Source organism: Cydia strobilella, chromosome 9 (genome assembly GCF_947568885.1).
Source record: "Cydia strobilella chromosome 9, ilCydStro3.1, whole genome shotgun sequence".
Classification (NCBI taxonomy): Eukaryota; Metazoa; Arthropoda; class Insecta; order Lepidoptera; family Tortricidae; genus Cydia; species Cydia strobilella.
In genome coordinates this window covers 11,808,152-11,826,153 of record NC_086049.1, presented here as the reverse complement: position 1 = coordinate 11,826,153, position 18,002 = coordinate 11,808,152, and the positions used below count along the sequence as shown (strand labels likewise).

The 18,002-nt window shown below is 35.3% G+C and overlaps 1 protein-coding gene across 1 annotated transcript in view; it reads left to right on the top strand.

Moving 5' to 3' along the window:
* The window catches only part of LOC134744318 (allatostatin-A receptor), a 79,742-nt gene extending 64,139 nt beyond the window's left edge, over positions 1 to 15,603 (top strand). The window contains exon 3 of the mRNA XM_063678094.1: positions 14,689 to 15,603. Within this exon, the coding sequence (XP_063534164.1) occupies positions 14,689 to 14,793 (105 nt within the window). The 3' untranslated portion in view covers positions 14,794 to 15,603. The remainder of the gene's footprint in view (positions 1 to 14,688) is intronic.
* Positions 15,604 to 18,002: the final 2,399 nt, after the last annotated feature.

Here is an 18,002-nt window from a genome sequence, read left to right as displayed (position 1 = left end):
TTCTAAATATTTCAAGTCCAGATATTTCGGCTGATATACTCCCTACAGGGTCCAAAAATGTCGATCACCTTACGATTGATGACGTTATTGAGGGGTCGTACACTATAAATGAAAAACTGTGGAACGAGATGTTTACAGATGGTACTCTAAATACTTTTACGTACCCTTACATCCTAAAAAAGGCAATAGAAAAATACATAAACAATACATGTACTATAAAAATTAATCACAAAAAGTATTTGAAAGACGGGACAATCATAATATCAGCGTCATGCAGGCACACAAATTGCAAACAGTTTAAAATCACACTTTCTGATCATATTGTGACAGTACACAGTACAAATCTAAATTTCTGTCACAGCCATTATTTAACTGCTCAATTGCGCGGCCTTGAAAGGAAAATAGAAAAACGTAAACTCATCAAAACAAAGCCACTTGTACATAAAAAACAAAGTCTCTTAAATTTAAACCAGGCTTGTTTAGAGCAAGCAAAAAACCTCCAACGTGTTAAATCGGACTCCACGATTAGAAAAGTGAGATCTGAGGCTATGGGTATCAATGATCGGTCAAAAAATGATATTATTGACTTATATTTATATCAAAAAGATCATCCAGAGTATATACAGGAATTATCGTTTCCTCTTGTTGTAAAACTCTTTAGTAACGAACAGTTGAAAGTAATAAAAAACACGAAAAAGACCCTGTTGCATTTTGATGCAACAGGCAGTGTATGCAGGCCTCCTAATGGAGATAAGTCAATTAAAAGAATATTTTTGTACAGTGGGGTAATCCTCCTTGAATTGACAGAGCGAGTATTTTCCGTTTTCTCGATGATATCGGCAATGCATGATGCAAATACCATTTTCAAATTGCTAAATGATTTTAGAGTCTTTTGTGAGGCTCATAACTGTTGGCCTGCATTTTCAGGAGTAGTGACAGACTTTAGTTTCGCACTAATAAATGCAGTGTGCAAGTCATTCAACAATTGCACGTTGCTTGAGTACCTAAGACTATGTTACGATAATATGTTGAAAAGGGATTGTCATACACCTATGTTTTTGTGCTGCGCACATTTAGTGAAGTGCATTTGCAAAGATGTCAATAAATCACAGGCCAGTGACAAAAATGCCGTAAAAGAACTTTTAGTAAGCGTGATATTAATGAAAGATTTATCAACGGTGGATGCGTTCATTGCAAATGCTTATATTCTATTCAATACCAAATATTACACAACCTCAGTTGCAAATGCGTATAATAAACTGGTCGCACTTTGTCGCAATAATATTGAAAAAAAAGACCTTATAGAGTTATTAGAAAAAATGGAACACACTTCTTCGTCGCTTTTTAGTGACTCTAACACTAATAAGGAATCAATATATGCCAGTAGCCCTTACTACATCAGGTGTAAAAATATTGAAAAAAACATAAACATCGAATCGTCGGGTCATACGTTAAGTAAATATTACGACCCCTCACTATATGCCACCTTTGTATCTAAATACATGGCATATGTGCCCTTGTGGAGTAATTTAAGGAAAGACATGCGTACGAGCAATTCAGCTGTGGAGAATTACTTTGGACAAATAAAACAGTATAGTTTAAATGGACAAAGTAATTTAAAATGCACTCAGTTAATAAGAAAATTGAGAACAGAGGTAATATCACTGTCCACCGAAATTTTAAATGGTATTCCTAAAAAGAGGCTGACCAAACAACCAAAGTCAGGTCAAGTAGAAGAAATGTGGCAAAGAAGAAAAAGACCTTCCCACAGCCACTTCGATGGGCGATTTCTAAAAGAGATTAAAATAAAGGCCGAATTACTCGAATTACATGACAGTACATTCTGTACCTATTGCCGACGAGGCACAAGTCAGGAGGACTTGACAACCTCATGGGTTTCCTGCAATGTGTGCAACGAGTGGGTCCATCAAACATGTGCCCGGCCAGAATATGAGACATGTTCTTTTGAAGATATTGAAGAGTTCGTCTGTGAATATTGCCGTACTGGGACACATTTCAATTCAACCAAAGTATTCGAATCCCCACAGCCCAACTATTCATACCCAAATCTTGAGGTCTGTACCCTTGAAGTCTTTCCGAACGGATTAGCTAAGGATACAAAATATTACGCACGAATCGATAGAGGATACACCGTATCAAAGATGGCTTCCCTAAAATTTTCCCTTGACTTACTACCCTATGATGACTACGCGACCCTGCAGCCGCAACAATACTTGTCCGGTTTTGTTGTGGAGCATGCGTGTCATATATACAATAACGGCAAATACAACATTGTGAACGTGGAGAAATCAACGTTTATTTTTGGGGGTAGTGTCCGCAACCATGATTTTGTGGAGAATCTACCAATAACCACCGAGACTGACACTGTATTTTTAATATGTCTGTATCAACATTTCACAATGGTTTTGTTGTCCATTAAACGCAAAACAATGACGGTCATTGATCCGCTAGGGCATGAAAACGCACTTGGCCATATGTATTTGGCAGAAGTGAATAAATTATTAAAAGAAAAGAATTTTACCATGCATATATCTAAATTCGAAACCGTGAAGCATACAAAGCAAATGGACTCTTATAATTGTGGCCCTATGTTGGTTTTCTTTTTCTCGTGCTTGGTTAATGAAACCTCCATGATCAATAACAAAATGGATTTTGATGCATTCAGGGATGAAATAAAATATATTCTTCTGGAAAAAAGTGACCAAATGGACAAACTATGCTTTTTTTGTTCGAAAACTATCACAGACAACGACGGGGGATATTATCAATGTCATTTTTGCTATAGGAAAATTCATTTAAACACCAGTTGCATAATGTCAATCGCAGAAAAACGAACACATATGACAATAGAACAAAAAATAAAATCTCTAAATAACGGGTGCCAGTTGTGCAATATATATTTGGGCAAATCTTAAATTAACGTCAACCCGGTGTATGTAAATATACGTACACATCGTGTAACATCAACAACTGGAAAACTCATATATATTCTAAATGAATAACTCAACTTAAGGCGTCTATTTTTAAATCCGTTAGTATCGGGCATATCGGTTACGTATAGTTTCTATAATTCGATCGAACTAGAAGTTAGATAAAAATAAAAACCGGCTAAGTGCGAGTCGGACTCGCGTTCCAAGGGTTCCATACTTTACACAATTTAAACAATGTAATTTTTATGTGAAATGTCTTCAAAAAACCCGTAGGGGTCCGATCAAAAACTAAGTAATTAAGTCCGACTCACGCTTGACTGCACATTTCTAATAGATTTTCCTGTAATCTATAGGTAAAGATCTATTTTGTTTATTTTTTTTAAATTTTTGATCCAGTAGTTTCGGAGATAAAGGGGCGAATGGTCATTTTTTGCCTATTTTCTTGAATAACTTCTAAACTGTTTATTATAAAATTATAAAAAAAATATATTTGAGAATATCACAATGAGCTCTTTCACTTGCTATGTAACACCATATAGTTTGAAAAACTTTATTTTTTAATTTTCTCATATACCCCCCAAAAACGCCCCCAGTATTTAAAATTCATTTGTTTACGTTGCATGTCCGTCTTTGGGTCACAAACTTACATATGTATACCAAATTTTACCTTAAGAGGCCGTAGTCGATTTTAGAGCAAAAATTTTAAATTGATAGATGTAGTCGTTGAAATTATACACGTTTTGTTACGTAATATCCAAATAAAAAGTATTGGTTTCTATTAGCACGTCTTCTCATCTTGCCTTTTAATAATGAGGTCGCAAGCGTGCGTCACCGGTAATATATGAAAAGAAGGGGTAGTTTTTAAAAATTCATCAAAAATTTATGGTGGTAAATTATACAAATTGATGTATAAGAATAGTTTCAACAAATGTTGTAGATTGTTTAAGTATCAAAATTACGTTGAAATTAAGTCGATTTTCAGAGAAATTGTCACTTGTTTTGAAGTAATTTCTGGAGAAAATTGATTTCGTCTAACTTTCATTTACACTACTTCAAAGTCATAATTATAAAAATGTAGTCTGATAAACGTCAAGTACAGGATATGTGTAATACAAAATTACCATATTTAGCTGTCCAAACTTTACGAAATTTACAATTATGAGCGACAAAATCAGTGCTTTACGCGCGTTTACCTAAACGTCCATCAGAAAAGCAAACATTACTAATTTAGTGAGTCTGTTTTCAACAAATTTATCTGATAAAGGGTAAGATAAGAAGATGCGCTAATAGAAACCAGTACTTGTTATTTCAATTAGGTAACAAAAGGTGTACAATTTCACAGACAAAATCTATCAATTTTACATTTTTGCGACTAAAATCGACACCGGCCCGGCGTCTTAATTGGTCCAGTAGCTTCGGAGAAAATAGGCTGTGACAGACGGACAGACAGACAGACAGACAGACGCACGAGTGATCCTAAAAGGGTTCCGTTTTTTCCTTTTGAGGAACGGAACCCTAAAAATTAGAACAGTATCTTCACTAGTTCAGAAATATTTCATTTTATAATATTTCTAATAGTACAGCTCTACTCAAATCTAATCTGACTCATAGCGTCCAAACTAAACGAGGTACAGCTCTACGAAAATCTGATTTGAATAGCCTTTTAGATGTCTACTGAGACATATGTAGTGCGACCAAAATCATCGATCTAGAAGTTAGGTGAAAATAATTAAATCTTAAACACATAGTTCTCCACAAGTTCAGACATATTTCGGCCGCTGACTCATAGCGTCCAAACTAAACGAGGTACAGCTCTACTAAAATCTGATTTGAATAGCCTATAAGATGTCTAATGAGACGTATATAGTGCGACCAAATTCATCGATCTAGAAGTTAGGTGAAAAAAATTAAATCTTAAACATAGTTCTCCACAAGTTCAGACCTATTTCGGCCGCTGACTCATAGCGTCCAAACTAAACGAGGTACAGCTCTACTAAAATCTGATTTGAATAGCCTATTAGATGTCTAATGAGACATATATAGTGGGACCAAATTCATCGATCTAGAAGTTAGGTGAAAAAAATTAAATCTTAAACACATAGTTCTCCACAAGTTCAGACATATTTCGGCCGCTGACTCATAGCGTCCAAACTAAACGAGGTACAGCTCTACTAAAATCTGATTTGAATAGCCTATAAGATGTCTAATGAGACGTATATAGTGCGACCAAATTCATCGATCTAGAAGTTAGGTGAAAAAAATTAAATCTTAAACACATAGTTCTCCACAAGATCAGACATATTTCGGCCGCTGACTCATAGCGTCCAAACTAAACGAGGTACAGCTCTACTAAAATCTAATTTGAATACCCTATTAGATGTCTAATAAGACGTATATAGTGCGACCAAATTCATCGATCTAGAAGTTAGGTGAAAAAAATTAAATCTTGAACATAGTTCTCCACAAGTTCAGACCTATTTCGGCCGCTGACTCATAGCGTCCAAACTAAACGAGGTACAGCTCTACTAAAATCTGATTTGAATAGCCTATTAGATGTCTAATGAGACATATATAGTGCGACCAAATTCATCGATCTAGAAGTAAGGTGAAAAAAATTAAATCTTAAACATAGTTCTCCACAAGTTCAGACCTATTTCGGCCGCTGACTCATAGCGTCCAAACTAAACGAGGTACAACTCTACTAAAATCTAATTTGAATAGCATATTAGATGTCTAATGAGACATATATAGTGCGACCAAATTCATCGGTCTGGAAGTTAGGTGAAAAAAATTAAATCTTAACAAGATCGCCACAAGTTCAGACATATTTCGGCCGCTGACTCATAGCGTCCAAACTAAACGAGGTACAGCTCTACTAAAATCTGATTTGTATAGCCTATAAGATGCCTAATGAGACGTATATAGTGCGACCAAATTCATCGATCTAGAAGTTAGGTGAAAACAATTAAATGTTAATCATAGTTCTCCACAAGTTCAGACATATTTCGGCCGCTGACTCATAGCGTCCAAACTAAACGAGGTACAGCTCTACTAAAATCTAATTTGAATACCCTATTAGATGTCTAATGAGACGTATATAGTGCGACCAAATTCATCGATCTAGAAGTTAGGTGAAAAAAATTAAATCTTAAACACATAGTTCTCCACAAGTTCAGACATATTTCGGCCGCTGACTCATAGCGTCCAAACTAAACGAGGTACAGCTCTACTAAAATCTGATTTGAATAGCCTATTAGATGTCTAATGAGACATATATAGTGCGACCAAAATCATCGATCTAGAAATTAGGTGAAAAAAATTAAATCTTAAACACATAGTTCTCCACAAGTTCAGACATATTTCGGCCGCTGACTCATAGCGTCCAAACTAAACGAGGTACAGCTCTACTAAAATCTGATTTGAATAGCCTATTAGATGTCTAATGAGACATATATAGTGCGACCAAAATCATCGATCTAGAAATTAGGTGAAAAAAATTAAATCGTAAACACATAGTTCTCCACAAGTTCAGACATATTTCGGCCGCTGACTCATAGCGTCCAAACTAAACGAGGTACAGCTCTACGAAAATCTGATTTGAATAGCCTTTTAGATGTCTAATGAGACATATGTAGTACGACCAAATTCATCGATCTAGAAGTTAGGTGAAAAAAATTAAATCTTAAACACATAGTTCTCCACAAGTTCAGACATATTTCGGCCGCTGACTCATAGCGTCCAAACTAAGCGAGGTACAGCTCTACTAAAATCTGATTTGAATAGCCTATTATATGTCTAATGAGACAAATATAGTGCGACCAAAATCATCGATCTAGAAGTTAGGTGAAAAAAATTAAATCTTAAACATAGTTCTCCACAAGTTCAGACCTATTTCGGCCGCTGACTCATAGCGTCCAAACTAAACGAGGTACAGCTCTACTAAAATCTGATTTGAATAGCCTATTAGATGTCTAATGAGACATATATAGTGCGACCAAATTCATCGATCTAGAAGTAAGGTGAAAAAAATTAAATCTTAAACATAGTTCTCCACAAGTTCAGACCTATTTCGGCCGCTGACTCATAGCGTCCAAACTAAACGAGGTACAACTCTACTAAAATCTAATTTGAATAGCATATTAGATGTCTAATGAGACGTATATAGGGCGACCAAATTCATCGGTCTGGAAGTTAGGTGAAAAAAATTAAATCTTAACAAGATCGCCACAAGTTCAGACATATTTCGGCCGCTGACTCATAGCGTCCAAACTAAACGAGGTACAGCTCTACTAAAATCTGATTTGAATAGCCTATAAGATGCCTAATGAGACGTATATAGTGCGACCAAATTCATCGATCTAGAAGTTAGGTGAAAACAATTAAATGTTAATCATAGTTCTCCACAAGTTCAGACATATTTCGGCCGCTGACTCATAGCGTCCAAACTAAACGAGGTACAGCTCTACTAAAATCTAATTTGAATACCCTATTAGATGTCTAATGAGACGTATATAGTGCGACCAAATTCATCGATCTAGAAGTTAGGTGAAAAAAATTAAATCTTAAACACATAGTTCTCCACAAGTTCAGACATATTTCGGCCGCTGACTCATAGCGTCCAAACTAAACAAGGTACAGCTCTACTAAAATCTGATTTGAATAGCCTATTAGATGTCTAATGAGACATATATAGTGCGACCAAAATCATCGATCTAGAAATTAGGTGAAAAAAATTAAATCCTAAACACATAGTTCTCCACAAGTTCAGACATATTTCGGCCGCTGACTCATAGCGTCCAAACTAAACGAGGTCCAGCTCTACTAAAATCTGATTTGAATAGCCTATTAGATGTCTAATGAGACATATATAGTGGGACCAAAATCATCGATCTAGAAATTAGGAGAAAAAAATTAAATCTTAAACACATAGTTCTCCACAAGTTCAGACATATTTCGGCCGCTGTCTCATAGCGTCCAAACTAAACGAGGTACAGCTCTACTAAAATCTGATTTGAATAGCCTATTAGATGTCTAATGAGACATATATAGTGCGACCAAAATCATCGATCTAGAAATTAGGTGAAAAAAATTAAATCTTAAACACATAGTTCTCCACAAGTTCAGACATATTTCGGCCGCTGACTCATAGCGTCCAAACTAAACGAGGTACAGCTCTACGAAAATCTGATTTGAATAGCCTTTTAGATGTCTAATGAGACATATGTAGTGCGACCAAATTCATCGATCTAGAAGTTAGGTGAAAAAAATTAAATCTTAAACACATAGTTCTCCACAAGTTCAGACATATTTCGGCCGCTGACTCATAGCGTCCAAACTAAGCGAGGTACAGCTCTACTAAAATCTGATTTGAATAGCCTTTTAGATGTCTAATGAGACATATGTAGTGCGACCAAATTCATCGATCTAGAAGTTAGGTGAAAAAAATTAAATCTTAAACACATAGTTCTCCACAAGTTCAGACATATTTCGGCCGCTGACTCATAGCGTCCAAACTAAGCGAGGTACAGCTCTACTAAAATCTGATTTGAATAGCCTATTATATATCTAATGAGACATATATAGTGCGACCAAATTCATCGATCTAGAAGTTAGGTGAAAAAAATTAAATCTTAAATACATAGTTCTCCACAAGTTCAGACATATTTCGGCCGCAGACTCATAGCGTCCAAACTAAACGAGGTACAGCTCTACTAAAAGCTGACTTGAATTGCCTATTACATATCTAATGAGACATATATAGTGCGACCCCAATCATCGATCTAGTAGTTAGGTGAAAAAAATATCATGATTTAACGGGACACTGCCTTAAGCACGCCTTAACGTTGAGTAAATAGTTATTTTTCTATATTAATAATTTATGTTTATACCATTTCTGTTATGTATGGAGAGATTTATTACGGACTTCTTAATTTGGTAGGTTAATTTTAGTGTGAAGTTGGCGGCCAAATGTTGGCGGCTGATTGGCGCCAACATTTGGCCGCCAACTTTTGGCCGCTAACTTCACACCGGTTTAAAAAACGTCGTTTACAACACGTGTGAAATGTCTTTTCACACTAGTTGTAAAATGTACTATTTAATTTAAATGACAGACACTGTCCGCTTGATGAATGTAGGCCGAATAACATTACCTACTTATTATTTGATTACCTACTACAGAAGTATTGTTTTCTTTTGTACCTTTATATTTTAGGTTAGAATAGTTATAGGCTACTAAACCATAATCGGCTTACACAGGTTACAACAACAGTTGATGTGTTGGAATAATATTTGTCTAGTGGGCGGCTCAGTCTTTTTCATTTTACATATTTTGTTAAGTTTTCAGTGAGCGTTGAAATACGCTGGACATACTTAGTTTGATTGAACACTGCTTTGTTCATAATAATATTCACATCACCGGTACGTATAAGTAAATATTATTTAATAACCCGATCCAGTCGCAAAAAGGCGAAAAACGCTTATTTTATGATGTACCGTAAGGTCAGGGTACTTTAGCCCTTACAACTTACAAGGTTACTTTGTCTACCCATGAAAACCCATTTATTAAGTGATACTTTACCTAATTTGTAGCATAGACTAATTGAAGTTTTAAGCCATTATTGCAAAATAATAAAATTTGTGTTTTAGAGAACATTAAAATGTAGTGAAATTTTAATGAGCCGCAGATGCTCGTATTACATATAATAGATACAATATTTGCAACTTACAACTTAAAGAACATTTAATTTGTATCACGATATTTACCTATAACAGCATTTCAAGAAATACTAAAAAGCGAGATAGAAAAGAAGTTAATCGAAAATTCTAATAATTGGATTAATAATACCTCGCTTTAACAGCCCCAAAGGCTTTCATGTGACAAAGACGCAAAATTATAATTTGCGTCTTTTACATCGTGCAGTCGAGTTCATAAATATGTATACATTTTTCACCTTATTGGTGCCTTATTGCAATGGATTAAGGTGAAGAAATGTACACATATTTATGAACTCGACTGTACCACAGTAGGTATAGAGTGTGAAATGGAATTTTACTTTGAAGGTGACTTACAAGCCAAGCCACATGTGTACATTACGTAAACATGACTTGACGTGTGTTTTGACTTGAAGCCAAGCTTGTAGCGGTCTCGAAACATCAGCTATTGAACTAAGTAATAGTATATATTGAGTCATATGGCACTTCGTGCCCCTACGACACAAGGTATTGTACGTTTCTGACAGCTCATCCCAATGAATCAAACATTTCTAATGTTCTCTTGCGGCACTCGATAGATCATACTATATATAGTATGAATTATTTGAGATGATTTTTTCGGGCTCGGGCCCTAATCTGTTAAACAAAAGCCTTTGTTTCTTTTAAGAGCGGTCTTCAGCACGTGCCAAAGCAACCATGTCGCTTAAAAAACAACTATCGTGATAGTATTAAGGTTCAAATTTATGTGACAGCTCATTCAGAGAACAATCAGGGTGGTATTTTCTTTGGAGATAACAAAACGTGTTATCTCCGAATGGGCTGTTTCATTAATTTGATCCATATAAATAATATTGTAAATTTGCTTTTTAAAAGGGGCTTGTTCGCGTTACCTACGTCGGGGCTATTAGCAATAAGCAGTCTAACCACTACATAAAGGAAACAATACCTTTTGTTTGACAAATTAGGGCCCGAGCCCGAAAAATCATCTGAGATAATTCATACTATACCTACTACTGTTCAGCGTTGGAGGTAATGGCGACCAAATGAAAGCAGGGAATACTGATATCTAAATTTAATGTTTACAGAAGGCTGGTTAGAAAAAGTGAGTTTATCTACATACATGTAGAAGCTTATATAGTTAAGTACAACGCCACACTATGACACTACGGATTGGTTATGAACTATTACATACATTGACATAGCTAACTAAGCTTATTGAGCACTTATACTAGTACACAATAGTTTCGGTAGATGTCACCTTTACATATCATAGGACTGTGGTGCCACCTACAGACGATTGAGAGACTTTATCTGTCTAGATTAGGTAAGTAGGTATTTAGGTATGCTAATACCTACTTATCTGTTACCTACTTGTTAAGATATGTCTTAACAACTACCGTTTCTGCTTACATTCTTGTACAATGACACACGCTAGGTATTTACCTAGCGGAAGTTCAAGTTTGACAATATCTACTTGTAGAAAGAAAATCAAACGCGAACGAAGTGTCATCTCTAGGATAACATTTAATTAGTAACTGTTTAGCAATTACGAACGAATAGGGGATATTACTGCAATGTTCTGCCACCAGAGTGCAGCACTAGCCTTTTTTAGTAAACCATAGAGTAACTCATCCATACTGTACCTTTAACAGGTTTTGGACAAGTTTTCAGAGATAATAAAATATGACATTGATGCATCAAGGCGGTTTGTTTACAGAAGGACCTACCGGGTAACGCGAATCCGAAATTTCGCTATCTGCCACTTTATCGCTCGAATATGCAAGAGTTTCTTGTTTCGCGATGGACCCTTAGATTGATTATCTTTTTTATTTATGAAACTAATAAGATTCTGACTTTTGACTAATGTCATCATTGCCGCATATTTTCAAACAAATTGTCAATAGCACTGCTAATGATTAATACAGTATTTTTCTTTTTGTGGTCGATTATTGGAAATAACTTTTGTTTGAATTTTTTTTATCTTTTGTTCTTATTAAAAAAATATTAACGTTAGAGCATTCCTGAGGAGTAACCCTACGTGATATTTCAGGGTTTGTCCAATGGCTAAGGTCATCCTGTATATAGGCCCATAATAAATATTAAGCCCGTTTGCTATACCTAAACAGGGGTTTTGATATACAGTGAGCCTTCTGTACGTAGTACTATTATTTATTCTGTGGTTTTGATAAAAGCAAAGCAATCTGTTTTCATTAGGTACTCGTGAGTGTAGGAAAAATACACAAAAGCTTACTTGTTCGTTCTCGGTCTTAGAAACATTGTGGAACAAAAGCGTTTTTGACACTTACGAAAATTTTCCTTAACTTCGACTGTGCTCAGTGTTGCGTAATTTGATTATAGCCTTATGAATAATAACGTCATTAGAATAAGCAGGCTGCCATAGAAAAAAATTAATTTATCCTCGAATAACCTATATTGCAAGAATGTTATGGTTCTGATTACCAATTGGCTTTAATATAGTGACATTATATTGATAGTGAGGTGAACGCATCATTCCAATCCCTCATTGGTAACCACCCAATGGTATTGTTTGCCGATGATAGCACAATTATATTTACGGAGACAGACATGCAGGTCCATCAGGACAATATCAATCAAGCCCTACATAGTATTATTGAATGGCTTAATAAGAATAACCTACAAGTAAAAACTAATTTGAAAAACTAATTTTATGAACTTTAATTTGCTGACCAGAAATACACCTAATCTAGTTGTTACTTACCAATACCAAATAATTAATGAAACTGACTCTACAAAATTTTTAGGATTAAGCTTAGATAGTAGTCTGACATGGAAAAATCAAATTGACATTATATGTACAAAACTTAATCAATTTAGTTATGCATTGTATAATTTAAGGAAAGTAGTTAATCAATCAGCTGTACTGACAGTCTATCATGCACATGTAACGGCTACTTTAAGGTATGGGATAATGTTTTGGGGAAATGCCACTGATCGTGAAGCGGTTTTTATGAGTCAAAAGAAATGTCTACGATCAGTATGCGGTATTACAACCATGGATTCATGTAAACCTCATTTTATAGAATTAAAAATACTGACAGTCCCTTGTTTATATGTGTATGAAATAGCAACCTATGTCAAATGTAATATGAATAAATTTATAAAATACAATAGCCTGCGTCATCAGGAAAAAATTAATTATAAGTCATCCAGAACCGCCTTTGTGTCTAAAAGCATAATTGGTATGACGCCCCGAATATTTAATAACTTACCATTAAAATAAAAATAAATAAAATAAATAATCATTTATTGCAGATCATAACAATCCATAGATTTTGTTAGTTTGTCTTAAGCTAAGTACCTAATACTAATGTTAGTAATTAAATAAGTTATTCTACAACTAAAAAGAACTAAACACCATACAGGTCAACATACAGGTCGCCCAGTTAAGACCACCAGGTGCCTCCATATTCGACAGTCGTACCTGTCCTTAAGCATCCTAAAACTAGAAAACATTAAAGAATTTAAAACTGCATTGTATACCTTTTTAGCCTCTAAGGCATATTATACTATTCAAGAATATCTCAATGATATACATTTGTAATAGAGTAGGTAAAAGTAATTTGAGCATGCAATACACATGACATTTTAAATATTTGCATTTCTTTGTGATAAAACATGTATAGTATAGTAGTTTTGATATCGCAAGTTAAAAAATATTTGTAACCGTTTGAAAGATGTATATAATATAATATAATATGATGCATGGTCATTATAAGCAATGTATTAGGGATAGCTTTAAGCCATAGTAATTAAGTTAGATTTAAGTTATATTGCATTGCCCTACAGGGTTTCATAGCTGAACCAATAAATGTACCAACTTGTATACCTAAATATGACAGCAATAAACACACTGATTACTGATTATTCCGTCATTCAAAATACGTGGTTATTATTTGGGTTTAAACAAGGGCCTGACACTCTTTGATAGAGAAAGATAGTCTTATTGCGATTCCTTTAAGAGGAAAGAGCATATAGTGCCATGCTTTGTCTTTATCACCGACCGGGCGTTTTTTTATGGTCGGGTTATGGCATCATAGCAAGGAGGCTATGGCGAAATACCGAAATTTATAAGAGTGAAAGAGAAAAAACATTGGACATGCAAACCGTATACATTTTATATGAATATTCTTTCTCTATCTATGCTCGGGGTTTCTCTGCGTGATAGAATCAGAAATGATGATATCCGCAGTAGAACTAGGGTCACTGACATATCTCGCAGAATTGCGAATCTTAAGTGGCAGTAGGCGGGGCACATTGCTCGCGGAACTGATGGCCGGTGGGGCCGGAAGGTTCTGGAGTGGCGTCCGCGTACCGGAAGACGAACTGCCGGTAGGCCTCCAACAAGATGGAGCGACGATCTGGTGAAGGTCGCGGGAATTCGGTGGATGCGAGCGGCAGGATCGGTCGAAGTAGCGAGCCTTGGGGGAGGCCTATGTCCAGCAGTGGACGTCTATCGGCTGACATGATGATGATGATGATGATGATTCTTTCTCTTACCCCCGGTCGCTCGGTGGCGCGTCTATAACTACTTGTATATGCTATGTCTATGGGTTTAAATAACTTTTTATTGTAACTTGTTGCCATGGTTACGCCAAATTATTACACACCGACTGACTACCCTTAGCAACTTACACACGATACATAGCAATAAAACGTATCGTACGTATTCAAATAACGGCATAGTTATTGGAAAATAAAATGGAATCCAGTCATTCAATCGATTCTTTAGCCCGTTTGCAGCAAACAAAATGTTATTGAAGCGATACAGAAACCAAATTCCAGGATTGTATTAACAAAAGCGTTTTTATTGGTTCAAAAATATAAACATTTAAAAAAAAACATCGACATTCGTGTCTAATATTTACTTCCATTTATTATAGGGACGTCGTTCTGTCCAGTTTGATCAAGAAATATAAACCTCCGATGCGCTCGCAAACCGTGTTTTCTCTTATTTCATATTGTAAACTCTATATTTCCTCTCCAGGTGATGTACTGCCCGCCTGCCCACAACGACGGCCTGTGCAACCGGCCGCAGCCCACCAAGACCACCAGGACCGGCAATGGGAACTCCTGCCACGACATCGTCTGAGATTCGGTCCGCGGGCGTCGCGCCCGGGAATCCGAACAAGCTACTGTGGTGTAAGCATAAGTGAACAATTATAAACATAAATTAACAAGTGTAAACTTAAGTAAACAAGTGTTGATGCTAGCTGGTAATAGTGTAAAAATGTACCATACTTTTAGATTAGGTTGAGAAGGCCCTTTTGAATGTTAGTTAGGCTAGATGTGGGTGTGAGTGTTCAAGGAGGCACCATATGTACTGTAAAATAATATTAAGTTCTAGGCCTCATTCCTTTGTATGTGAGATATGGTTTGAAAAATGCTGGACGGATTGTAAATACCTTTAATTTTTACAAGAGAAATGAATATACCTAATATTTAGTACTGACATAACTAATTTTTCCTTTTTTTCTATAAATAACTGTATAAATGTATGTAAATTATGTTAATCCATTAGCTTTGGTTGATAAAAACCAATATAATTAGTGAAGCAACATCATTATAATTTATCCGTTGTTTGATAGACAAAGTGACAAAAAGGAAAAAAAACTAGCTAACATTCACAGCAAAAATTGCAAAATGCAAAAAAATCTGTAGCTAACGACTATAATATTTTAACAAAAAAGTTTATTACTCATAGTGGCGTAAAATAAGCCAAAAAGTATTAAAAATGCGCCACTCGTTGTGCTTTTTACGACCTGTCCAGTCCGATTTTGCTTAAGAGAGTATATGGTCGGGTAGGCAAAGTAAGTAACTTGCAAAGTATATTGCGAGAGCCTAACTTTATCTCCGTTTTCAGGAGTACATTTGTTTTTTAAAGTATGCATAAGTTGCATTATATCTTTTATAAATATACTGTATGTGTTTGTATACGTTAGAAAACAAATGTCCTTATTCAATGCGTTTCGTATCTTTGTTCAGCAGTGGAGGTGCACTAGGCTGTGAAGTATTCTCTTATGTTATCCGTTTACATGGAAACAGAAAAAGTAAAATAACAGAGTGTAAAAAGGAGTTAATACTTTATATTACGAGTATGTTCTGTTGGACTTGCCTTCACTTCTCTTCTCTTCACTTCACTTTTAATACAAAAGTAATTCCGTCTGTCTGTCTGATACCTCTTCACGCTTAAACCGCTGTACCGATTTAGATAAAATTTGGTATTGAGATAGTTTGAAGACCGCGCATGGACATAGTATATTTTTTGTCAATCCCCATTATAATCATCAGTCGGTTGCGGGCGGAAGAGTACTTATAAAATAAACAAGAGCATGGCAAATATACGCTAACTACGCTGTCCTACATTATTTTGTTTGAGTTAATTCGCGATAGACATGACGTGTAATAATTAAGGGCAAAATATCAAGAATAATAATCATCAGGAATCAAAACTGTTAACGACCAAAAACATTTAGTCTCAGGGTTACTAGGTCACAATCATTCCTGCATGGACTGCTGTTGGAGGATTCCGTTGCTAAATGGAACCAGCAGATTCCATTAAGCTTGTATACAAGGGCATGGCAGTACATTATAACATTTAAAACTTTCGCGGTTTAAACACATATTAAATCACATTTAGAAACGGGTCTATCGCGAATTTATTTTGTTACCTTTATTTACCGACGTTTCGACACAGGTTTCACTGGTCGTGGTCGCGGCTAACTGACGTCCCAGCAAAATGTCAAAACAGAGATTTGTGTGACTACCCCACGAAAAGTGCATTTAAAGTTCGAGGTAGACATCACATTTTCAAACCACCCACTACACATAAAAGTTAATTATTGTCAATAGTCCGACACACAACACTCACAACATCCGCGCACACATCCGAAGATAGATCCCTTGGCTTTAACTTCTGGATCACTGGTCCCCAAGTTGCCGATAAGTTAAAACCATCTTCCCTATTAAAATTTCTGGGGTGCTTCTTGATTTCAATCGCTTCTCGCACAACTCGAGGATAATAATGGCGTTCAGTGGAAACAACTTTTGGTTTATGAAAAATATATTCGCGATAGACCCGTTTCTAAATGTGATTTAATATGGCAGTACATTATTTGTACATATTAAACTGCCGATCACTGTTTACACCAAAACGACGTGAAGTAGGTACATATTATATGTACAAAGCGAGGCAATAAAGGGAAATCGGAAACTATAATTTGTAGGTTCTATTCAAGAATGAATGTCTATGAGAGGTTTAAATGTCTTCGAGTTCGGGTTATTTTTTTCTAAATCGCCTTCATGACTTCTTATAGTTTCAGGGCTATAACCGTGAAAATCGAAGTTCGCTAATTGAGGGCAATTTTCTCTGTCACTCTAATTATGCCTTCATTGGAGTAAAAGATAAAGATCCCCGCAATTTACGAATTTCGGTTTTCGCGGTAGCCCCTCAGATTTCCTCTTGCGATTGCCACCCTGTAAAGTTTTTAACTTTAAGAGGTCCTTCTTATATTATGTGAGTATATTGTAATTAAAATTAATGATGTATATATTGTTAAGGTAGTAGGCAATGTTTAGGTTATGTTTCGAATTTGAATAACTACGTACTCGATTTACTAGTGATAACCTCCTCCTCATATTCTTGAGCCCAATGTGAGAAGGAGCAGACATTTCTAGTAAAATGTATCATATCGCTTATAAAATCTTTTTAAACATGTATTTAAGTAGATGTTTGTGATTATTATGTATAAATATAGTTTAAGCTGTAGAAACATCGAAATGTAATGTTGGATATGTAATGTAAATGTTATTATTAATTCAAAGATTTAATTGTAGTGTCAAAGTCATATGATGGCAAAAATCTTTAACGTAGAATAGATTTAGGTAACTGGAGCTGTAAAATTAATTAATATTTCGTTGTTATTTTTGTATATAGCTAAATTTATCATGTGTATATGTAATGTACCATGCTTTAATGTTTAATAAAAATCAATGTTTTCACAAATGGTTTAGTGTTTTTCTCCAGGTATAACCAAAAAAAAACTACGTTACTGACCAAACCAAACTAGGAATAATATTAAAGAAAAATGTAAGAAATTAGGATAAAAAGCACTTTGAAAATAAAAAAAATATATGAAGAAAAAAAAACTCCGATACTATACGTTCGTTTTTTTTCGTTATTTGAGGCATATGCCACTATGTTAGCTGTGCATTGAATCGAATGGTATCGCGTTTGACACTTCTTATAAGTAATATAACTCTAGTGAACCGAAAAGGAACGTGTCTAATATCAGCTTTGCT